This window comes from Marmota flaviventris, chromosome 10 (genome assembly GCF_047511675.1).
Source record: "Marmota flaviventris isolate mMarFla1 chromosome 10, mMarFla1.hap1, whole genome shotgun sequence".
Lineage (NCBI taxonomy): Eukaryota > Metazoa > Chordata > Mammalia > Rodentia > Sciuridae > Marmota > Marmota flaviventris.
Window position 1 is genome coordinate 73,070,863 of NC_092507.1, and position 25,477 is coordinate 73,096,339.

At 32.3% G+C, this 25,477-nt stretch overlaps 1 protein-coding gene across 1 annotated transcript; it reads left to right on the forward strand.

The window, feature by feature from the left end:
* Positions 1–138: 138 nt before the first annotated feature.
* On the forward strand, positions 139–22,664 carry LOC114092503 (calcium-activated chloride channel regulator 1-like). The gene is made up of 14 exons (XM_027935065.1): positions 139–297; positions 1,495–1,635; positions 1,848–1,995; positions 2,517–2,625; positions 4,653–4,833; positions 9,420–9,647; positions 10,499–10,738; positions 13,366–13,543; positions 14,680–14,780; positions 15,232–15,456; positions 16,903–17,173; positions 17,711–17,881; positions 18,316–18,555; positions 22,324–22,664. Exons 1-14 carry the CDS (start codon positions 139–141, stop codon positions 22,662–22,664), a joined length of 2,733 nt encoding a protein of 910 aa, XP_027790866.1.
* The last annotated feature ends 2,813 nt before the right edge of the window (positions 22,665–25,477 follow it).

Sequence of the window (25,477 nt, forward strand, 5' to 3'; positions counted from 1 at the left end):
GAAGTTCACCAAGAAATTTTTGAATTTTACTCTATTATGTCATGCAAATATGTTGGTCTGGATTCAAATTTCTGAGCTAAGCAGACACATAAATACCACCTTACATTTCCATAAGGGCTATTATAGCTCCTGCAAAAAATGGTGTTCAGGCTGAAGCTTATTCTGTTCTTAGTATTGCACTTTTTGCCTAAGGTGAAAAGCTCAATGGTAAGTTTGAATAACAATGGATATGAAGATATTGTCATTGCAATTAATCCCAGTGTACCAGAAAATGAAACACTCATTCAAAGAATAAAGGTAAGAGAAAATTTTATTATCCACATATTTTTGTTTCAGTGACTATCTTTACCTAGACATACATAACACTCACACAGTTATAGCTTCCCAAAGTTGCTTGACAGTGTTCATCATTTATGTAGTATTTATCTAAACTTTCAAGATTAATATCTGCTAGTTTTATGTTTTTATTATATATTAATATAATTCCCTTAATGGATTATTGAAAGACTGAATTACTAAAGATTTTTTCAACTAATAAAGCTAACAGAAAAACTTAAGAGAAAGTAGAGAAATGTCCTCATAACTTGTCTTCAAAAATTACTTTTATCAAGTTTAAAAAACTAATCTACACTTAAACTGAAGAGGCTCGCTATCTTACATTATTTCCCGGTTATTTATATTTGTTTACCTCTGGAAAATATAACATAAAAATGTTATGTACTTTATGTTAAAGAAAATATTTTTAAAATTGATTTATCTTCCTGATTTAATCTGTATTAGTATAACAAAAAACATTTTATATATGACATTTTAATATCTGCTATCTTCCTTGATCCTCTCAATATCCCAGTGAGGAGGTCAAGAATTGGGATTATGACTCTTGTATAAATCAGAGAAATTAGGTGATTTGAACAGACATACGTAAGTGGCAAAAGTAAATATTGCTGTTTGATAAAACTTCAGTATTTTTTTTTCCATGCTGGGAATTGAACCCAGGGTCTTGTGCATGCTAGGCAAGCACTCTACCAACTGAGCCACATCCCCAGCCCAAAACTTTTAGTCTTTTATGAGAAAATTCAAAATAAATCTAGCAAGTTTTAATTAACAAGTATAATAATCTTTAAACTTTAAACAAACTTTAAACTCCCAATTTACTTAAACAACCCAATCAGAAGAACCCATTTGATTAAATAAGCAACTTATCAACTAGCTCCCAGTCTTAATCACCTTTGTATCTCACCCAGCACCCTCATTTCCATCTTCAACTCATAATGCTCCATGGCAGTTGTGGACAAGTGAAAAACAGTTGGCTTTGGGAGTCATATGAAAATAAGTTTATAGACTAGAGAGATGTAATAAAATTCAGCCTATTCTTCAGTGATAGTCTTTAAACTATCTGAGGAAAAGGAGTTTACATTTGCTTCTTCTAGTTTGTATGCCTATTTTTATGCTTATTTCACTGCAAAATTGTTACCATGAGGTACTTTTTATCAGGAAATGGTAACTGAAGCTTCTACATACCTGTTTCATGCCACGGAAAGAAGAGTTTATTTCAGGAATGTAAGCATCTTAATTCCAGTTACCTGGGAGTCAAAATCTGAGTACTTAATGCCAAAGCAAGAATCATATGACCAGGTAGGCTATTTTGTGTAGTTCTTAAAGTGCTTTCTGTGGTTTTTTAAAAATTCATACTTACAACTTTTGTAATTGCTAACTTAGTAATTAAATTAGAAGTAACTTTTCTTAGTGTAGACGAAAATTCCTTGCTTTTAAAATCCCCTTAGAATTTGCTTCCATTTTTTTTTTTTATTATTATTTGTTTGTTTGTTTGCTTGCTTGCTTTTCAGGCAGATGTCATAGTTGCTGATCCTTACCTGAAATATGGAGATGATCCCTATACTCTTCAATACGGACAGTGTGGAGAGAAAGGACAATATATACATTTCACTCCAAACTTCCTGTTGACTGATAATATGTCTATCTATGGGCCTCGAGGTAGGGATATTTATTTTATATTTATGTTCTTACTTCCAATGGGGGGAAAAACACATAAAATGTGATTAAGAGAATTTTTAAAGATTTTTAAGAAAAAAAAATAGGTATTAAGTTATACTTTTGTTTGGAAATATGCAAGTTATATTTAACCTATTTCTTTTGTGTGATGGGTTTAATAATAAAATGAGTTGTGGGCTGGGATTGTGGCATGATGGTACAGCACTTGCTTAGGACATGCGAGGCCCTGGGTTCAATCCTCAGCACCACATAAAAATAAATAAATAAAATAAAGATATTGTTTCCAATTACAACTAAAAAATAAATATTTTTAAAAATAAATAAATAAAATGAGTTGTTTATTGGTGCTAACCCATTTCAACTTTTTTGACCTAAAGAAAAGTGTTAATTTCTAGAGGATCTTGACTCAGTTAGGTTGGTAAATAGGGAGAGATTTAAAATATAAGGAAACTGTATGAAAATATTAGAAATATAAATTTATAAGTGGCAATATTCTCTCATAGGCAAAGTATTTGTCCATGAGTGGGCCCATCTCCGGTGGGGAGTGTTTGATGAGTATAATGTGGACCAGCCATTCTATATTTCCAGAAAGAACACTATTGAAGCAACAAGGTATCACTGTATTGAACAACTTCAGTTTCAAAACTTTTCACTTAATGATTTTCCAATTTTTTACACTACACAAACAAAGACTATCTCTCAAGTGGTTGAATTTTCATATGGTAAATTACAATTTCCAACCTGCACCATTATGAATGTATACAATTATGTCTGGGGAGTCCATCTGGGAATCAAGATCAATCAGGAACTGGGAATCATTTCACCACTCACAGAACTGTACTAATGTGTGTTACTGGCAAAAGAGAAAGAAAAAAAAACCAAACCCTAAGAGATCAGAGAATTAGAATTCAACTCTACCCACTTTTTTGTTCAACTCGATTCATAATTTTTTAAGATGAAATCTGCTTCATGGAGGTAAGTTAAGCTGCTACAATTTCATGGTAAATATATTTTAGTTTTCATTTGAGGAAACTAGATATATTTTACAAGAGTAAGTGAGTAAATCTGTTTTTTTAAGAAATATAATTCTGGGGGTGGATAGAAACAGGTCCTATATATAAATAGATAAGATGTTTAAGCTTTTTTAAAAAAAATCAAGCATATGCAGTACTTAAAAGAGTACTGAATAACTACAAAAATCAATGTAATAAAAAAATAAATCTTTGAGAGAAAAAATGTATTAAAGAGGGGCGCTAGAAGAAACGGCTCTCCCTGGTGCTCTGTATTTGTTCACCTGTTCTTCACTGAGCTGCCTGGAATCTTTCACACAGACCAAGTGAGTGCTCAGCCCAGAACACTCATGCCTCCCACCCTCATTTCACAAAACTCCTAACTTGTCCTAAAATACCTATTGATCTGGTGACCTGCATGGAAAAGGAAAAAAAAAATACCTATTGATCCTTTAAATGCTTCTCTAAATGCCTTTCCTTTCCTTCCATTTGAGGTTATATGACCTAGGGAGAGGTCCCACAGCAATATGTCTTTAACACTTACATCACATAGCAATTGTCCATGTAACTTGATTTTCCTCACTACACTTCAAGATCCTTGAGGACAGTGACTTTTGTTTTTAATCCCCTATCCTTGGGTCTGCTAAAAAGGCAAAGCAAAACAAATAATCAAAAAGTAAATTTTTATAAATTAATAAAAATGAGTTTCCTTATAATCAGTTATTCAAAAAGATATAAAAGTAAAAACAAATATCTAAAACAACACTTATTGAGCTCTTATGTGTGACAGGCACATTAAGGCAGTGGATTCTTATCATGTTTAAGTTCAACTTTCAGACTAACTCTAGAGCTAATTCTCTTGGAAGATATTACTCACCATCTCCTTTAATGCTTGAAAAACAAACAAGGACTAATTTCATGAAATTTAAGAATAACATAAAATGAGAATACACTACATATAAGCAGATTCTATAGAAGCTTCTCTCCTTTCTCTCTCTCTCTCTCTCTCTCTCTCTCTCTCTCTCACACACACACACACACACACACACTCCCTGCCAGTGACTTGATAGTTATTTTCATCATGCAAATGAAATAGTTTGAATGCACATGCATCTGCATGCAGGGTTTATTTTTTATTTCTTCCTTCAGTCTAGGCTATTATTTCTCAAAACGTAAATTACCAAGTGCTAGAAATATGAAACTTGTGTACCACACATGCAAACTGAAAGGACCTTAAACATAATGTTGATTTTCCCCTCCCCACTAAGAACCAATTCCTTTGTATCTTTTAACTCATTTAATTTTCAAATATCTCTGTAAATTAGGAATTGTCATCTTTAGCCCAAAGTCACAAATATAATAGATTTATTGATAACAATAGTGAAGAATGAATGTTTAATAAACATATACTGAAATAAACATATACTGTTTAATAAACATATACTGAAAACACTGTTTTTATTGAAATCTATGGTAAATAGGGATAGAACGTTGTGCCTACTTTTGTCAAAATGATATGTTTGGTGCATGATCAATAGCAGTAGTCACTGAAAGTAAGATTTTAGGATGTTGGTCTTTATTCCTGATTTGCTTAGTCTTCATATATAAATGTAATCTATTTCATCATAGGTGTTCCACTCATATTACTGGTATGAATGTGGTTTTCAATGAATGCAAGGGAGGCAGCTGTATAACAAGGCAATGCAGACGTGACTCAAAAACGGGGCTGTATGAAGCAAAATGTACATTTATCCCAAACAAATCTCAGACTGCAAGAGACTCCATAATGTTCATGCAAAATCTCAACTCTGTAAGTATAGAACCCCTAGGAAAAAGTTAACTGGGGAGATGAATTTTTACTATGAAACTATGTCTACCAATAGGAAGGAAGAAATTATACAGGCAATTAAATAGAGGTCATTTCCTCCAGCTTTTCGGGATGTATCTGGAAAATTTTCCCATCCTCTCCTTATTAACCTGTTTCATTTATTCACAAGTAGCACTATACTGTTCTCATTGGAGTCGCATAATAAATCCCTAGGGCATCCTTCCCTCATTAACTTCTGTGAACTGTGTCAAGAGCTACAACCTTACTTTTAATTCCTTTTCTAAGAATTAGCTATACTACTTTTCTAAAGTAATTCATAATGCAGCTTTGGAAAGGATTGACATTCTAGATTTCCCATTATCTTCCTATTAAGGCATACAAAGCTATTGCAAAGTGATATTATGAAAACACACACATATGGCTCTATCACCACAGAAAAGATACAAGAGCAAGTTCACTGGAGTCAGATAGGCTTGTTATAAAAACCCAGCCTATAAGTTTCAAGCTTTGTCACTGTGGGCAAACTGCTAAATCTGAGATTTAGTACTTTCATCTCTTAAATAGGAATTAAAACATCTACTTCACATTGTCATTGTTAGGCTTGCAAGAGATAACATAAAGTATTAGCTCAGAGCTTAGCACAAGGGAAGTCAAAATAAATTCAAATTTTTAATTTTTAAAGCATGTAAAAAATTTGAGAAAGAGTTAGTTATCTCTTTCCCTGGATAATTAAGCCCAATCTTTGTTTTCTTCTTTTTTACTTTTTTATTTTTAATTCACACATCATAATTAATTTTTATTCACATATAATGACATCCTGAACAGTGTGATATTTTGATACATGTATATAATGTGTAATGATCAAATTAGAGTAATTAATTTTCCCACCACCTCAAATATTTATCCTTTTTTCTGTAGCAAGAATATCCAAAATCCTGCCTAGCTATTTTGAACTATAGAATAAATTATTGTTTATAATAGTTGCCCTACTGAGCTATAGAATATTAGAACTTATTTCTTAGAACTTTAATTTTATAGCAGTCACCCAACCTCTTCCTTTCTTCCTTCCCCCTATTCTTCTCAGTCTGTTCTAGATTCTGCTTCTATGAGATCAACTCTTAGCTTCTACATATGAAATTATAAAGTATTTGTTTTTCTGTGTCTGGGTATTTCACTTAATACAATATCCTTCAGAGTCATCCATGTTGCTGAAAATGACAGGATTTCATTCTTTTTATTGCAGAAAAATATTCTATTGTACATATATACACCATATTTTCTTACCATTTATCCATTGATGAACACTTAAGTTGATTCTATATTTTAGGTATTGTGAATAGTGCTACGATAAACAAGACTGCATATGTCTCTTTAATCTATTAATTTAATTTCCTTCAGATATATACCCAATGGTAGAATTGCAGAATAATATGATAGTTCTCTTTTTAATTTTTAAAGGAACCTCCTCATTGTTGTCTATATTGACTATGCTAATTTACATTTCCACCAACAGTATATAAGAGCTCCTCTCTTTTCTAAGCATCTTATCAGCATTTGTTTTTGTCTTTTTATTATAGCAATTCTAAATAGAGTGTGAGGATATTACATCATAGTTTTGATTTGCATTTCCATGATTATCAATGATGTCAAGCATTTTCTTCTTATATCTATTGGCCATTGTATGTCTTCTTCTGAGAAATAGCTATACAGATCATTTGCCCACTTTTTAATTGGATTATTTGTGTTTTTGCTGTTGAGTTCCCTATAAATTCTGGATATTAATACCTTGTCAGATGGACAGTTTGTAAATATTTTCTCCTGTTCTGAATGTTCTCTCTTGATTCCACTGATTATTTCCTTTGTTGTGTAGCCTGATCTTAATTAATGCAAACTTATTGTAGCTACCTAATGAGTTTCTACACATGCAAAAATATTTTAAAATACAAAACATATGAAAGTTATCAAAAACAACATATCAAAATAAAGTACACAACCTCTAAATAGTAAGGCCACCTTATTTAAAGAAGCAGATTTTCATATACGAAATAACTAGCAACATACTTCTGTAGGCAAGTTTATAAAGATCTATTGGTTCTGAAAAAATTAATTATTTTCTTCTTTTTGAATTGCAGAGGATGAAACCTAGGGCCTTGCCCATGCTGGGCAAGCACTCAATCACTGAGCCACCTCCTTCATCCCATAAATTTAAAATTATTTTGGTGCATAGGGCATTAATTTTGAAAGGCTTGAGTAAAATATAGGCTTGATATTTTCTTCTAAAATGCTTACACTAACCCAAATTTTAAATAAAAATTGGTTTCCAGCTTAATAAAGCTCCCTCCTGAAGATATTTCACACAAGTAGGGAAGTTTACTTGTATCTGCTAATCAACAAAGGCTAGCCAAGAAGTTCTACATCTAAATAGATTTTTTTTTAAATGTGACACAAGAGGATGATCAGAGTATGTACTACCTGTTCCAAATGATACATTCCAAAATTAACTGATTATCAGGAGATTTATGGCATCTACCCAAAACTTAAATAATAATAAATGAGATTATGTAGCTGAAATATGGAGAGTAATTACATAAGATATGGCTCAGAGATAAATGTTTTAGTGATACATCTTGTCCAGAATAACACTAACTTCCAATTACTATGTCACAGACCAAATATATTGCATAAAATTTGTATCCAGGGCATAAAGTAAGACCCAGGAGAGATATGGTATGAAATATTGAAAATTCAACTTCATGACTTCCTTTCCATAATCTTTATTATTCCTACTTCAAGCCCAGAACTCTATTAGGAGCTAGAAATGCAGAAATAATTAAAGATAAGCTGTCCTTGAGGAATTCAGTTTAGTAAGAAGTGTACAGATACAAGAAAAATACATACAACACAAAGTAAGAAGAGATATGAACCAAATGTTATAAAAGTAGCAAACATTTCCAACTGGAGATCCAAAACTGGTTTCTGAAGATATGTGTTTTGAGCTGGGATTTGAAAAGAATAAGTATGAATTTTCCAGAGCAGGAAGGGAAAGAATATTCTATTCAAAAAAAGAGATTTACAAAAGCAAAGAGTGGAATAAGGCAAGGGTTGCACAAGTTGCACATTGCCTAAATTAAAGAATTTAACATTGACTAGAACAAATCTCAGGCACATAGTGTTAAGGAACTTAAGAAGTGCCTTTTTCTAATTGTACAGAATTACCATTCAAGTTAGTAGAGAACGTGGTGAAAGTTTCTGGCATATTTTAGGGGGACAGAATGAAGTCCTATTGTAAAAGCAAAGGATACATAGTAAGAGTCAGAAAATTAGTCAAAATTAGGTTGAAGCAAGAAATGAAGTCCTACAAAGCTAAGATGTTTGGGTTTTGTCCTCTCAGTTTTGGACTGGTGATGTTATCAGCTTAATTCTTTAAGGAACACAGTTCTAATTGTGAAGAATAGGATGGCATGAGATGAGAGGAAGTGAGGCAGGGAGACCAGTTGGGAAGCCAAGGCAATAGGAAGGTAAGAGACTTGAATAAAGACAGTGGCAATGGTAAAGGAAAGGTCTGACAGGAATTTCACAACAGCTAAAACTGATCATAAACCACTGCTTTAATTGCAAACTATAAGTTTCTCCCATCTAATATAACCCCACTTGGGAGATGTAAATCAGAGCCATGTCAGAAACTAATTTAAATTTTTAAATTATCTTAAAATTTAAATAAAAGGCATTCAATGTTAATAATTTAGTTCTTCTAAAAATGAGTTTACAAATAGAGTGTTTGCATTGAGAGGACATTAAAATAATGACACTATTAAACGTAGTTCTTAGATGCTAAGGCTGCAAGATGATTTCCTACCTGAATATGGCACTAGTATATGAGAACTTTTTTTAAGTTACTAAGTCTTCAAAACTTGGAGGATTTTTACAGATTCTACAATACTGAAACTTCCATTGGAAGAGTTATTGGATTCAATTCCCCATTTTCTATTAAAAGACAAATAATTATATTCCTCATTTCTCCCTATACCTTCATTGTTTTTTAGTGGTATTATTTTATTCTGTCAAAACGTACCAGAGTCAATAAAAATTCAAATTGTTACAATATCTGTCCTCAAGTTTTTCACTCAACTGTGACAATGTGGAATATACTTAGACAATTATACAAGACCATTTCCTCTATTCCACTTTTAAGAAACAGTTCAAAATTACCACAAACTAACACTCTCTCTTTTTCTTTAAACTTAAGACTTGAGCCCCACAAAATCTGGAAGGGAAAGTAAGAAGCTAACAAGCAGGTGTGCAAGCTGCCATCATCTTCCACTGACATTATCTACTTATATCTAAAAGAATTACCAAAAACTTTACCAGTGTATGTTGATGGCTTCACCTTGCTTCCAACCCTTCAAGTATGCAAAATGGATATCAGAATATTTTATTATGAAGAAATCTCTCACTGTCAAAAAATAAAATCTATGGAGGATGTATATGTCAGCTAACTGCATATTTGGAAAGGAATGTCATATTTCACAAGTTATTGCAATATTGTCTCCTAATTGGTTTCTTTCCAGGTAACTGAATTTTGCACAGCAAAAACACACAACATAGAAGCTCCAAACCTACAAAACAAAATGTGCAATCACAAAAGTACATGGGATGTAATCAAGGAATCTGATGATTTTCAGAATGCATCTCCCATGACAGGAACAAATCTACCACCTCATCCTACATTTTCATTGCTCAAATCCAAACATCGAGTAGTCTGTTTGGTACTTGATAAATCTGGAAGCATGAATACAGTAAGACAGTTTTTGCTAACTTTTAAATACTTTATAGAAATATAATTTAATCTTAGTTTTAGTATGCTAAAATATGTATATATGTTCTTATAAATTTTAGCACAATGATTTTATATAAATAAGTACTAGAAGATAATGTTAAAAATTGTTAAATTAAGGTTAGTAGATTGTGAATAATTTTTTATTTCTTAACCTTTAATTCTAACCAAATATAAATTTCCACCATTTAACATGTCACTCTAGTAAAAACTTCAATTTATTTAATGTGAGTATATTTTATATAATGTTTTATAATCTGCTTTTTTTAACATAATATACCTTAAACATTCCACATATAGAATATGTTTCCAGGAGTTTTTTGGTTTTTGAGGTTTTTGGTTTTTGCTTTTTGTTTTGTTTTGGCAGTACTGGGGATTAAACTTAGAGCTTCACACACACTGAGCTATATCCCTAGACCTTCATGACATAATATTTAATGGTTGTGTTATACACACAAACACACATATACATATATACATAAACATAAAACAGAAATTTAAACAATTCCATATTGTTGGATATTTTAGAGACTTTCAACTTACTATAAAAAACACATTGCAATGTACATCTTCATATATACTTTTAAATTATTTCCTTTAAAAAATTCCCAAATTTAAAATTTTAACAAAATGTATCGATTTTTAAGGCTTTTACAAGTGTAACAATTGATTTTTTAAGATTTTAATAAAATAAAGGACTTAAATTTTAAAATATATCAATTTTTATCATGATCTATGGCCCATAAAAGACTCTGTCTTTCAATAATCTGTCAAAATTTTTAAAAATTCAGTTAATATATCTTTTTCTTACAGGTAGACCATCTTGTCTCAACTCGTCTCCTTCGAATGAATCAAGCAGCAGAACTGTACTTAATTCAAATTATTGAAAAGGGATCTATGGTTGGAATGGTCACATTTGATAGTACTGCTGAGATCCAAAATAAGCTAACAAAAGTAATTAATGATAACACTTACCTAAAGCTCACTGCAAATCTGCCTAAAATTGCTAGTGGAGGAACTTCAATTTGCAATGGCCTCAAAGCTGGATTCCAGGTAAAATTATTTTTAATTTAATATCATTTGCCATTTACTATTGTTTTTAATTTTTCCATTTATCTTTGAACAAGGGTCATGTGTTCATGAGTTCCTCGTTTAATAACATTCTGGGGGTGGGGATATAGCTCAGTTAGTAGAGTGCTTGCCTTGCATGCACAAGGCCCTGGGTTCAATACCCAACACCACCAAAATAAATAAATAGCATTCTGACACCATTGTGGTAAATCTCTCATGGGCAGTTTCACCAACAACCTCCTGAAGTACTAAGTGACAGTGGATAGGTAGGGGGAAAGAAATCCAGTGGGCACAGCCAAATCTCTGACATGCTCATAATACAATTCTCTATGAGTAGAAAATAATATCATTGGGAGATTGTGGAAGAGAGAAATTAATAACACATTTATATTATGGATAAAGAAAACCCTATTCGTCAATTTAAACTGACATTTAAAAATCAGAGATGAGTCGCTCCACAGGCAGTATAGGACCAAATCTAATGAATATCAGGTGGAAGTTTAATAAAAACAAAAGTGTGAACTCAAAAAATTAGGTACAATTTTAAAAAACAATAAATAAATAAGAGGAATACTAGCAGGGTAAAGGAAGGGGAGGTAGGAGAAAAGAGGAGGTAAGGGAAAGTGGAATTACTTTTGAAATACAGTAAATTATATTACATACATATATAAATATGTCAAAATGAACCCCACTATTAGGTATAATACACTAATAAAAACACTTTTAAAAAAAACAGGTGCACCTTTTGAGTAGTATACCACATTGCCTCTAGTATCATTTGAATTTCTTCCAACCTAAGTTAGCTTCCACTTAAGCCTACTTATTGTCATGTTGTAAGTGACAAGGACAAAAACCTACTGCCCTCACTGATTCCTGTACCTTAGTTAAAGTGGTAGTGCTACTCTTTTCAAGGCCACTAATTAATCCCATCTCTTAACTTCCCTTATGGTACCTATTCATCCTAAAGCACATTAGCTTAAAAAGCTTGGAATCCTGGCTTTATTATTTTATTAACTAAATGATCTTGAGTAAATAACTGACCTAAGAAAATCTGTTTCCTCAACCTAGGTCATGTGGGTATAAGTAGGGCCTAACTTATTTATTTGTGGGAATTTTGTAAGATAAATAAATGCTGAAAAAAGGCTTGCTATTATGAAAATTATCATGATTCTTGTTATATATGTCTATTTATTCTAAAATATGACAGGTTTTATATATTTTGGGAATGTGACAGAATGTTCATGCATACTGGTCTGTATGTTTTTTCTTAATATATTTTTGCATGTTTCTTATGACAGTTTAATCACAAAGTCTATTGCTGATATATTATGCCAAATCACATTCAAAGTTTTAAAAGTTCTTCTTTATTTACATGCTGAAATCATATCAATACATAAAATCAATTTTACATAACAAAATCAAAACAATAGTAGCTATATTTTTTACTATATATTACCTATTTAAATGCTTTGCATGCATGATTTTATATCCTTATTATTACTTTCTGAGTTGGGAATATTATTATGCCCATTCTGCACATAAAGAAACTGAGGCGCAGAGTAATCAAACCTTTCTCAGTGTCTTACAGTCAATAATTACCAGATATACGATTCGAAACCTGGTCTTTCTGACTCTAGAGCCTGTAAACTTAATCCTTACACTAAGCTGTTTATAGAACTCATGTGTGTGTGTGTGTTTGTGTGTGTGTGTGTGTGCATGTGTTAAGTCTTGAGAAAGTCTAAACAGTAATTACTCTAATAAGCAAATGGCAGAGCCAGAATTTGCTTTCAAGGTATCTAATACCAGTGCCAGTGTTCTTAGCTAATACTCTTGGTAGAAATAAGCAAAAGATGAAAAAAAAATAAGCCCCATGCAGTGGTGAATGCCTGCAATCCTAGGGATTCAAGAGACTGAGGGAGAAGGATCACAAGTTCAAAGCAGCCTCAGCAATTTAGTGAGACCCTGTCTAAAAGGGGCTGGAGATGTGGCTCTCAGTGGTTAAGCGCCCCTGTGTTCAATCCCTGGTACCAAAAAAAAAAAAAAAAAGATGAAAAAATATTTGTGATATTTGATGAATCTATAAACATCCTTCCTCGTGGCAAATCAAAAATTTTTTTCTGAGAAATCCTAAGATTCTATAGTAATAATCGAATAAAATGCACTAAAAAGGCATATACTACATCATTCAATCTTGCTTACCCACCATTTATAATGATTTTACAGATGCTACTTAATCTGCAGCCTGCCAGAGCTGCCTGGATCATTAGCCTCTATCCCAAGTATCTCCTCAGATAATAATAACAATGGCTAGCATTCACTGAGTATTTACTATGTTCCAGAAATTCTTCTAAGTGCTTTATTCTTCCTTTCTGGGATAGCAGGAGTATGTATATTAGAGAGTTAGAAGTGTTGAGACTAGCTTAAAAATCTATTCATTACATCATTTCCATATACCACTCATTCTGGAACAATAATATAAAAAATTTCCTTTGGCTTACTCTGATGTATAAGACTAAAGCCTTCTCTAAGAGTAGAAAACAGGTTTATTCTTAATTTAAATGTATTCAGAAATGACATTCTATAATTTAAAATCTGGCTTTCACTACCAGGCAATTACCTACAGTAACCTGAGTACCTTTGGTGCTGAAATCATATTACTAACAGATGGGGAAGATGATGCAATAAGCTCATGCTTTGAGGACATCAAACAGAGTGGTGTAATCATCCACACCATTGCTCTAGGACCTTCTGCTGCCAAAGAGCTGGAGACTCTGTCAAATATGACAGGTAAACCTTTGGAATATTGTTTGGATAGAAAATAAATTTCTAATCTCTCCCATGTCAAAGGCTCCTTCTCCCTAAACAGTAAAACTACTCAAAAATTTACCATCTTAAAATTAATCTTTGTCCCTTCCTTGTCCATCAAATTAAGCTCTTCTTCCCCTCCTCTAGTTCTTCATATATCAGCTTCTCAAATTATTCAATATTTGCTGTCTTCATTTATTCCTCACCTACTTTCTGTCACTACCACTGTCTTCTCTATGGCTATTCAACTGCAAGTCCAAAATTGTTGCTCAATTCCAAAATACCATTAAGTCCCACAGCAAAAATTTAGAAATTCCCATTTTATAAATGAAGAAATAGTAACCTAGGGACTACAAATGATTTGCCCAAGGACACAGTCCTGATTACTGATTGAGGCCTGTTTTCATTATCCCACCCTGCTCCCACCTCACCAAATCCTGCTAAATCTGTTTGGAATATTTCTGGTTTTCCCCTTTTTAGTTAGTCCTGCTACTACATTCTAATAAAAACCCTGCCAACCTCCTGCTTAGGCTAACTCAATAATATTCCAGCTGGCCTTTCTTCCATTTATTAATTCAATAAATATGCATTGTCACATTTTTTTAGCAGTCACTGTGTTAATTCTTGCCCTCTCCAACTATTCTTTCCTGACTCTTCACACCAAGTAATCTCTCTTCCTTAAATCCTATATTATTTACTTCTGCAATTAATCAGTTTTTACTTAATTCTAAACTGTCATTCTCTGATTGTTTCAGTATGTTTTGGGGCCAACTAGAAAATAAGCAACTGGTTCATATAAACTATATTAGATTTCATTTTACAACATTATTTAGTGCTTAGGCCAGCTTTACTAATGTGGTATATAGCTACATTTGACAATAAATTGATATAAAAACAATAAAACTTGACTTTATTTAAATTTTCCTTCATTCTAACTTATTTGAGTAAGGTTTTAGTTATTGTAGGATTACAGTTGGAACACTTATACACTGAAAATTTCATAAATTTATTGGAAATTCATCTTTTATAAGTTTAAGAAGAAATATAAAATTGATTTTAAAGTATACTGATGACAGCAGAATAACAAATATGATTTACCCATTTAAAATTCCATTTAGGAGGACTTCGTTTTTATGCCAATAAAGACATAAATGGCCTCATAGATGCATTCAGTAGAATTTCATCTAGAAGTGGTAACATCTCTCAACAGGCTCTTCAGGTTGGTATACTAAGAAAAGTCTTTGCTTTCTCACAGCTGTAATAAATTTCTGTTGTCCTAATTATTTACTTTTCTTTCTCTAATAACAAATCTTTTGCTTAAAATTTTATCAGGTATATGGAAGAAAAATATCTTTACTGTGTTTGCTTCTCCATGACACTTACAGTCAATCTATTCCATTCTTCTATTCTTTATAATTACATATGCTTTTATTTGGAAAATTCTTTCATTTTTAATTATTTTAATTGAAATCTTTTGTGTATTTTGTGCTAGGGATGGAACCCAGGGCCTCATGCATGCTAAGCAAGTACTGTACCATTGTGCCACATACCCACTCCTTAGTTGAAATATTAAAACCAAATTTAAAATTACTTTGAACTGAATAAACTTTGAAATGTCATTACCTATAATAACAAATGGATTTTATGTGTCTCTTTTAATTATGTAACAGTTGGAAAGTAAAGCCTTGAATATTACAAGAAGGGAATGGATAAATGGTACAGTTCCCGTGGACAGTACAATTGGAAATGACACTTTCTTTGTTGTCACCTGGACAATACGAAAGCCAGAAATTATTCTTCAGGATCCAAAAGGGAAAATATATAAAACCTCGGATTTCAAAGATGATAAACTAAATATTCATTCTGCCCGACTTCGAATACCAGACATTGCAGAGGTACATCTTTTATCTTCATCATGTTTTATTAATCAAATTCTTTTTGTTTTGCATTTTTTAATTTGCTCTTTTTAGATATCCATGACAGTAGACTGTATTTTGACATATCATACATACATGAAGTATAACTTCCCTTTCTTGTGGTTGTACATGATGTGGGGTTACACTAGTCATGTATTCATATATGAACATAGGAAAGTTACATTCAATTCATTCTACTGTCTTTCCTATTCCCATCTCCCCTCTCTTCCCCCCACCATTCCCCTCTGTCTACTCCAGTGAACTTCTGTTCTTCCCTTCCCCCCTCCCTATTATGTATTACATTTGCATATCAGAGAGAATATTCAGCCTTTAGTTTTTGGATTGCCTTATTTCACTTAGCATGGTATTTTCCAGTTCTATCCATTTACCAGCAAATTCCATAATTTCATTCCTTGTGGCTACCCCATTGTGTATATATAACACATTTTCTTTTTCATTTATCTGTTGAAGTGCACCTAGGTTGGTTCCATAGCTTAGCTATTGTGAATTGAGCTGCTATAAACACTGATGTGACTGCATCACTGTAGTATGCTGATTTTAAGTCCTTTGGTTACATCCCGAGGAGTGGGATAGCTGGGTCAAATAGTAGTTCCATTCCAAGTTTTCTGAGAAATCTTCATACTGCATTCCAGAGTGGGTGCACCAATTTGCAGTTCCACGAGCAGCTTATGAATGTACCTTTTTCACCACAATCTCGCCAACATTTATTGTTACTTGTATCCTTTTTTTTTAATTTGTTATAATAGATTCATATGTGTACAGAATATGATTACAATACTGGTATGACTCTGCACCATGTACAGCCAGAGAAATGAGAAGTTGTGCTCCATTTGTGTACAATGTGTCAAAGTGCATTCTACTGTCATGTATAACTAATCAGAACAAATTTTAAAAAATAGAAGGGAGGGGCTGGGGTTGTGGCTCAGTGATAGAGTGCTCGCCTAGCATGTGTGAGGCACTGGGTTTGATGCATGAGGCACTGGGTTCGATCCTTGGCACCACATAAAAATAAAATAAAGGTTATGTGTCCACCTACAACTAAAAAACAAATATTTTTAAAAAATAGAAGGGAGACAAGTCAAATAGAAGAGTGGATTGTGGGGAGGGAAAGAGGAGGCACTGGAAAATGAAATTGATCAAATTATACTGTTTTATTAATCAATTTCTATGTTAAAAAATAAAGACAATATATTATATGCTGTCAATACTAAAACAGTGACAGATCATCTGTCATAAAAGAGTCAAATAGAATAATTAGGGATGCATACTCATACTATTTGCTAGTTTATAAAATCAGATATTAAAAATCCTTATTATTACTCTTTAAATTTCTAAATAATTTCACATCTCAAACAAAGAAAAGGAAATCATTACCAAAACTCTCAAGGAAACTTTCTTTTTCAGACAGGCACTTGGACCTACAGCCTTCTAAATAATCATCCCAACTCTCAATTGCTAACAGTGACAATGACCACTCGAGCAAGAAGTCCTGCCACACTCCCAATAATTGCAACTGCTCACATGAATCAAAACACAGCACATTACCCTAGTCCAATGATTGTTTATGCTCGAGTCAGTCAAGGGTTTCTGCCTGTTCTGGGAGTCAATGTAACAGCCATTATAGAAACTCAAGATGGACAACAAGTAACATTGGAGCTCTGGGACAATGGTATAGGTAATAGAAATCTGCATTAACTTCCATTGAACTTGAAATTCTCCTATTGGATTCCATGACTTAGAAGTCAATATTTCCCGTGTATGCTTATGAATCATATTTTAAAGAAAATTAATTTTAAATTGTAATTGTCAGTAATCTTGACAAAGCACAGGCATAAGCACATTTATCTTCTTAAAATTTCATGAACAGTTTTACTTTACCTCTGGAATTTAAGAATGCAATTATTCTCCATTTTCATTAGTGTTTCACATATTCTTTCTCTAGCATATTTTCCTTATTTTGATTAGCTTCTTTTATGAATTAGCTAATATTAATTGAATACCTACCATGAATTATACTTTTCCCAAAATCACCAGGTTACCAAATGGCCAAGCCAAGCTTTGAACCAAAACATTCTGATTCCAGGGTTCACGTACTTAAAATACTGTGCTAAATTACCTCCCAAATTGCTGACATCAATAGTGCTCATTAATGGTAGTAATTGTCATTTTTTTTACTTTACTGAATAATTAATTATTATATTTCAATATCAAGGTGCTGATACTGTGAAAAATGATGGCATCTACTCAAGGTACTTTACAGATTACCATGGAAATGGTAGATACAGTTTAAAAGTACATGTTCAGGCAAGAAAAAACACAGCTAGACTAAGTTTAAGACAACAACCCAACAAGGCTCTGTATATACCTGGCTATGTTGAAAATGGTAAGTATCATTAAAATAGAAATGTGTCACTTGTTTACCTAAATTTCAAATGGCAAACATTGAACATATAATGTACTCTGAAAAACCTAAGTACATAACTATGTAATCATCTGTATATTCAACACACTGAGCAAGCAAAGATGAATAAAACAGGAGCTACAAAGATAAATAAAATAATCCTTATCCTCAAAGATTTTGAGTCAAATAATGGAGAAAGATAAGTTAAAAGATAGTTTTAACATACCATGTCTCCTTCTTCATGTCAAAATAATATTAAAACAAATTTTTTTCCACTAAAAGCTGTTACTTTTTCAAAATCTGCTATCAAACAACATTAATCCTCTATAGTTGCAAGATCAGCTTACAAGATAAAGAATAGACATGGCAAAATGAAAAGTTTTTAAATTACTTTTTTTTTATTGGGGGGGTGGTAGGTAAAATTATACTGAACCCACTCAGACCTGAAGTCAAAGATGATGTGGCAGAATCCAAAATGGAAGAGTTCAGCAGACTAACTTCTGGAGGGTCGTTTACTGTGTTAGGAGTGCCACCCAAAGGTAATCAAACTCATGTGTTCCCACCTGGTAAAATTGAAGACCTTGAGGCTGAGTTTAAAGGAGATCATATTCAACTTTTATGGACTGCTCCCGGCAATGTTCTTGATAAAGGAAAAGGTAAGTTTGATACTAATAAAATATACTAAAGAAATACCATTGGCTTTAATTTACTGAAAATTTCCTAATGTCCCATTTACAAATAATATTTATGGAGTGTCTACTATAGGCCAGTATTCATTTATTTTCAAATGTGAGAACTGAAGCTCCAAGAAATAAAGAACTAGCCCAGGTCACTTCTATAATATTTAGAAACAGAATTCTAAACCCCTCTTGTCAGATTCTGTTGTGCCAAAAACTCCCTCTCACAATTGGAACCATCTTGAAATTAGTTTGAGAAGATTGAGCAAACAGTTTTCTATTAAATTCTTTTCCCCCAAACAAGGGAAAATTTTTTAAAGTATTTCCATACTTGCACAATTTTATTTATTTACTGATAATTTTGTTGAGTTTTCAAACACTATTAAATTCCAAGAAACAGTCTCAACTTTCAATATTTAATCGAATACAGAAGACACACAGTTAGACAGATAATTTCATACAGTGAAATAAGAGAGAGGTTATTATAAACACAGAACGATATGGCATCTCTTTGGTGGACTACAAACGTCCAGTTGACATTAGGATCACAGAGTATATATATTTAAAAGGCATACCAGAGGCGTCTATCTCTGACCTGAGTCTTGAATAATGAAACTTGCAGACCAAGTTAGGTGAAGATGACCCATTGACAGATGCTCATGTGCAAAGAAACTCACTAGTTCAGGAGATTTGGCCATGGAATTTGAATAAAGTTCAAGACCGAAATATCTCATTTACTCAAATTCCTAATAATAAATTGCCCTAATTTCAAAAAGTTTATATCACTTCTATCTTTGCTTTACACTTAGCTAAATTCAATCAGTATTTATTGAATATCTGCCATATTCCAGTATTATATAGACTAGTAGATTTTTACATGACAAAGTGAATCTTGCTATTTCCCCTGTACAGTGAGAAAATGAAAGCAATATATGATGTTGATAAACATTCTATCTCAAGGTCTGTAGGTGCTGAAACACCAGGTAGTCAGTAACTCTTTCTCTTGGGTTTCAATAAAATGCTTACTATATTAAGGTTCTCAAAATAAAAGATGCTTTTTAATCTTATACCAACTTATACAGCATTTTTAAAGCTGTATTTCTTTTTTAGAAATATTATACCAGGGAACAGAATCTTTCACAAGTCAGAGAAAATATAATACAACCACAAATAGATATTTTGTACTTCAATGTTGAAAACTCAACTGTGACAGCTTCTAAAATATATTATTTTCTCATAATGATTGTTAAACATATGGCAAAATCAAATAAAATTAAAATACTAATACTTGCACTAAAAAAGTCACAAATGAAATTACCTAACCAAATATTTAGTTCAAAATTCAATTCAGTAAAGACCAAACCTTCAGTAAGATTGTGTCTTAATAAATGTCCCTCATGCTTATTATAGGAACTAGAATTAGAAGTAATGCATTACTTATAGACACTGAGATCCATAAGAGAAAGTGCCTAAATTGGTGGGATCTAATCTCCCTCTTTTCTTGTGACATACAGGAAGAGGTAAAAGTAACCATCAAATATTACCTTCAGACATTACAAAAGTAAGGTAGTAGCAGTATCCTAAAGAATAAATGAAGGCTGGGAATGTAGCTCAGTTGCTAGAGTGCTTGCCTCACATGCATCAAGGCCCAGGGTTCAATCCCCAGCACCACAAAAATAAAATAAATAAATGAACATCTATATAATCTCAAATGAGGCACTTAAACCCAATGGGACAAAACTACATACCTGTCAAATATGTAAATTAGACCAGATGATCTCAAAATTACTAAAACATGTAGATATAATTCTAGTATTTTATGATACTCTACTTCAATCATTTCAAGTGTCAACAACTGTAATGTTGGACAATAAGTAATTAAGGTGACCAAATACATGCCCATTACAGTATCAGATGCCTTAGATAATACAAAAGAAGTATAAAAAATAGTCTTTGAGCCAGGCACAGTGGTGTATGCCTGTTGTCCCAGTTACTTGGAAGGCTCAAAAAGCAGGATCACTTGAACCCAGAAGTTTAATGTCAGCCTGGGCAACACTCTGATTCAAAAAAGAAAAAGAAAACCTTTGACTTTCGATAACAGGACCTCACCTGAATGAAAAATTGAACCCGAGCCAGGCATGGTAGCACATGCCTGTAATTCCAGCGGCTTGGGAGGCTGAGATAGGAGGATAGCAAGTTCAAAGCCAGCCTCAGTAACAACGAGGCACTAAGTAACTCAGTGAAACTCTGTCTCTAAATAAAATACAAAAATAGGGCTGGGGATGTGGCTTAGTGCCCCTGAGTTCAATCCCTGGTACCAAAAAAAAAAAAAAAAAAAAGAAAGAAAGTAAGAAAATTGAACTTCCACATAACAATCTGGAAAACTCCATTCCATGTAATATGAGTTCATGGGAGACAATCATCAGGGTGCATGAAGTATTTGACCAAGACTTCATGAGAACTTGGTCCTCGGTTGGACCTTAAAAAAAAATGAGTATAAATTGCATATAGCAAGAGAGAAGCACACTGCAGGAAGAGAAGGAACCTTCACACTACATGATCAAGGTCAAGAAAGCAAAACTTCACAATGGAATAGCAGAATTAAAGTAAGGGATTGGTACCTAGATCCACCTTAATGGAACATGGGATTTGTGTAAATGGTAGAATGACTCAATTAGGCCTATCTATGGAGAAATTATTAAATAGAAGGTTTGAATGGAAAAAAACTGAATCAGTTATATTCTTCATACACTTGAAATATCTTCAATATTTCCTGAAAACATAAAGTCTTCACTTCAGAAAAGGGTATTTGATGTTTTACTCTCGTGTTTCAGAATGTTGGAAGATATTTTTATATCAATTACTGGTGTATATCTAAAAGCAGTGTGGCATGAAACATTTACACAGGCATCTTCTTTCCTTTTCTTTAATAATTATAATAGCTAATGAATGTTTGAATTCATTAATGTTTATTAAATTATGCTAAACACTTTTCATGCATTATCATTTACCATTCTCACCACTAGAATTATTGAATAACTATTTTACAGGTGGAGACAAGAAAGGTTATTTTTTTTTCTTGTTGTTATTACACAGTTTGAGAATAGAAGAATTCTGGTCCTAATCAAGGTCTGCCTAGTTTCTGAGCACATATTTAGTTAGTACAAATCTCTACCTTATTTTGCTCTTTGTCCTTGTCTCTCTTTCCTTCTCTATCTTCTTTCTTACTCCCAATATTCCCTCTCTTAAGAAATAACATAAATGCAAGGTACTAAAGGTCTTTAATGTATTTGAACATTATTGTATTTCTTGTTCTAAATTAAAAAGTGGATTCAGTTCTATATATTTCTCTTTTAAAAAAGAAATTTAGATTCTGGTTCTGTAAGTAGTATATGATAATGAATTAAATTTTTCTGTGACTAGATAACTATACCTAAAAAAACTTTACATATATTTGTCCTTAAATAACCAGATAAAAAATGTATCTAAGGGTCCAGGGTTGTGGCTCAGTAGTAGAGCACTTGCCTAGCATGCATGAGGCACTGGGTTTGATCCCTAGCACCACATAAAAATAAAAACAAATAAAATAAAGGTATTGTGTCCATCTACAACTAAAAAAAAATTATATATATATATGATTTCCACAACTAAAACCTACTGTGAATTTTTGATAGCTCCTAAACGTAAGGTAGTGCGACGGCAGTAAAGCATCCTGGTGATTTTAACAGACATGTGTTTGTTTTTCAGCTAAGAGCTACAATATAAGAATAAGTAAATGTTTCCTGGATCTCCAAAAAGATTTCGATATTGCTGCTTCAGTAAATACTTCTGCTCTAATACCTAAGGAGGCTGGCTCAAAAGAAATTTTTGAATTTAAACCAGAATATTTTAAAATAGAAAATGGCACCAAGTTCTATATTGCAATTCAAGCTATCAACGAAGCCAATCTCACTTCAGAGGTTTCTAACATTGTACAAGCAACCAAGTTTATTCCTCCAAAGGAAACTAGCATCCCAGCTTTGGGTACCAATATCTCTGCAATCAGTTTAACAGTTTTGGGATTAGCTGCAATTTTATCTGTATTTTAAACTAAAAATTTGTTCTAACTAAAATTCAATGTTACATATACTTGGTAAACATCTATTTAGAAGTAATTTACTAAACTATACAAAATTCTTTGTAGTATATATATATATGTATAAAAATTATAAATTTCTTAATTATTTGAGTTAATACCAATCAAGTTACTAAATGTACATCAAAATTAATAATTCCTATCTTCAAACAATCCATCCAATATTTTTTAATATTAAAGAAAATACATATTTATAATTATGGGCTTCATAAGAAATATTTTCAGAGTATGCACAGATTTATATAGTATATTAACAAAATCAAAATTTTTACAAGTTATTTAAAAAATATTTATGTATACACAGTAGTATAGAATTTTTTAGAACGATGTATATATGCTTGATTATGAGTGAATACTTCATGTTTACATAAACTGTAATCCAAAATGACTATAAAGATAATTTTTCAATGATAAATGATCCAAAGTCAGCCTGGGAAACACTCTGATTCAAAAGAGAAAAAGAAATCCTTTGACCTTAGGAGGTAAAATTTACTTTCTTTTCATTGATTAAAAGTAGTGTATCAAAGTTTCAGCCTTAAGCATGAAATAACTGGCAACAGTACTATTTCATATAAATTGTGGAACATCATAATAAAGTTATATTTTTATTCTGAGGTCCTAAAAGTATTACCAAGATGGTTCACTAGGACAGGAAATTTTTTATGCTTAGCATCCAGAATGGTACTTGATATGTAGTAGATATTCAATAATACTTGTTAAATAAGCTAATGAATATTTTCATCCTCTCAAAAGAAATACAAATTTGACCCTATTACATCAAAAATGCTCATATAATATCAATGCACATAGTTATTTGTTGTGAGGACTTCATGTAATTTGCTAGCCACTTAACATTGTCTGAGCCAATATATAAAGTTCATAAAATTAATTGTATATCACCTCAATGGAATTTATAAGCTAATAATATAAATTAAGCTATTAATATTGCAATGGTGGGATTTTTCTGAGGGGGAGAGAGAGAGAGTTTTATATCAAAGGAAAATCCTTTGTTTATGGGCAAAATTTCAAAAAGCTTTCAAATACATACAAAGAAGAAGTTATATAAAAATCATAAAATATTAGCAAACCAAACCCCTAAGAAAATATAAAAAATAATAATATATCATGACCAAGTTGAATTTATCCCAAAAATCAAAGACAACTTAATATTAGAAAATCATGGGGCTGGGGTTGTGGCTCAGCGGTAGAATGCTCACCTAGCATGTGTGAGGCCCTGAGTTCGATCCTCAGCACCACATATAAATAAATAAATAAAATAAAGTTGTTGTGTCAACTTACAACTAAAAAAAAAGATTTTAAAAAAAGTTAAAAGATTACTATATTTTACCAAATTAACAGATTATAAAGGAAAATTAGATTATCATCTAAATACACATAGAAAAGTATATTATAATTCAACCATCATTCTTCATTCAAAATGAAATTTTTGAAAATTATTAGGCTAATATTTTAACCTTAAAGTCCAAACTCTGATCATTTGAAAATAAAGAAAAAGGGCATTAAATCTTCAGGTAGAGATAAGAAATTAGACATCAAAAAGTAATAATTCTAAATTCCAGGAAAATAAAAAAATTCTATCGATGTTATATGAAAGCTTATAGATTATAAAATTATGAAATCCTATAGAATCAGGAAATGGTAAATTTATGTTCCTATACTTGACCAGTATACTGAATGATAGAGCTTTAGCAGGTACTGTAAAAAGCAAAGTTCCCATGCAATAAGGAAAAAAAAGGAATAGAAGATATAATAATTGAAAAAAATATTAATTTTTGCAGGTGACATAAAAATACAATAGAATAAAAAATTTAAACAAAACTAAACTGAAAAGCTGCCAGACACAAAATAAATTATAAAAAAAATCAATAGCACCCAGTCATTACTTTCATCTTTAAAACAAGAAAAAAGGTGTACTGAAAATCACCAATTCTTCTTAGATCTATCAGAGAACTGAAATCACACTGCAATCTGCTACCAGAAAATTGGAGAGACAGGCAAATACAGAAAATCGTAGATTATCAGGAACAGAAACCTGCCAGTGAAAATACCAGTAGAAACTGGTATGATGAAACTGTAAATGATGAATTGCAAGCAACTCTGAGTGGATAAGCTTGAGAGTTAAAACATGTCTAGGAGCCTCACCACATTCTTAGAGTGAGCACTAAGGAAAAATGAGAGACTTTCAGGAAGGAAGGAAGAATAATAACAATTTGGAGATATGCCTAGAGAATTCTGTTCACCTTAACAAAAGCCTGTCCTCAACGAAGCCTAACTGCCTTAGGTTAGTTGGTTAGTTAGTGCCTAACCAAGTTGGAGTAGGGAAAATACTCAACTCCAGTCTCTTATATTCTTCCATATGAAAGAGGAAAATACCCAATTTAAGAGTCCTCTAGTATTCCTTCTCATCAAAGGGGAATAAAAGGCTGAAAAGCACTTGTGAAAGTCACAGCCCTGGAGAGACAAGCACACTAAAAGACTGAGACCTAGGTTTAGGACTACATGATAGTCCTCCACACACAACATACCACTACATTAATAGGCTGCTATATATGAAAAGGAGACTATGGATGAAAGAACTAGAAACCTAAAACCCAATCTAAGACAGTGCCTCTAAGGAAACTCAAAGATAACCAGGGAGTTAACAAAAGTACCCTAAAGAAAATTTTTGACACCTAAAGCTACGGCAAACAATAAACACAATCTAACTTCTAGCCAGGTAATATAAAACCTCACACCAATAGCCTG

Bases quoted from the DNA above. Each gene is read 5' to 3' on its own strand.
- LOC114092503 (XM_027935065.1), top strand. From the start codon at position 139: ATGGTGTTCAGGCTGAAGCTTATTCTGTTCTTAGTATTGCACTTTTTG. The intron at 9,648-10,498 runs GTAAGACAGTTT...TTTTTCTTACAG, and splicing joins AATCTGGAAGCATGAATACA to GTAGACCATCTTGTCTCAAC. The intron at 17,882-18,315 runs GTAAGTATCATT...GGGGGGTGGTAG, and splicing joins ACCTGGCTATGTTGAAAATG to GTAAAATTATACTGAACCCA.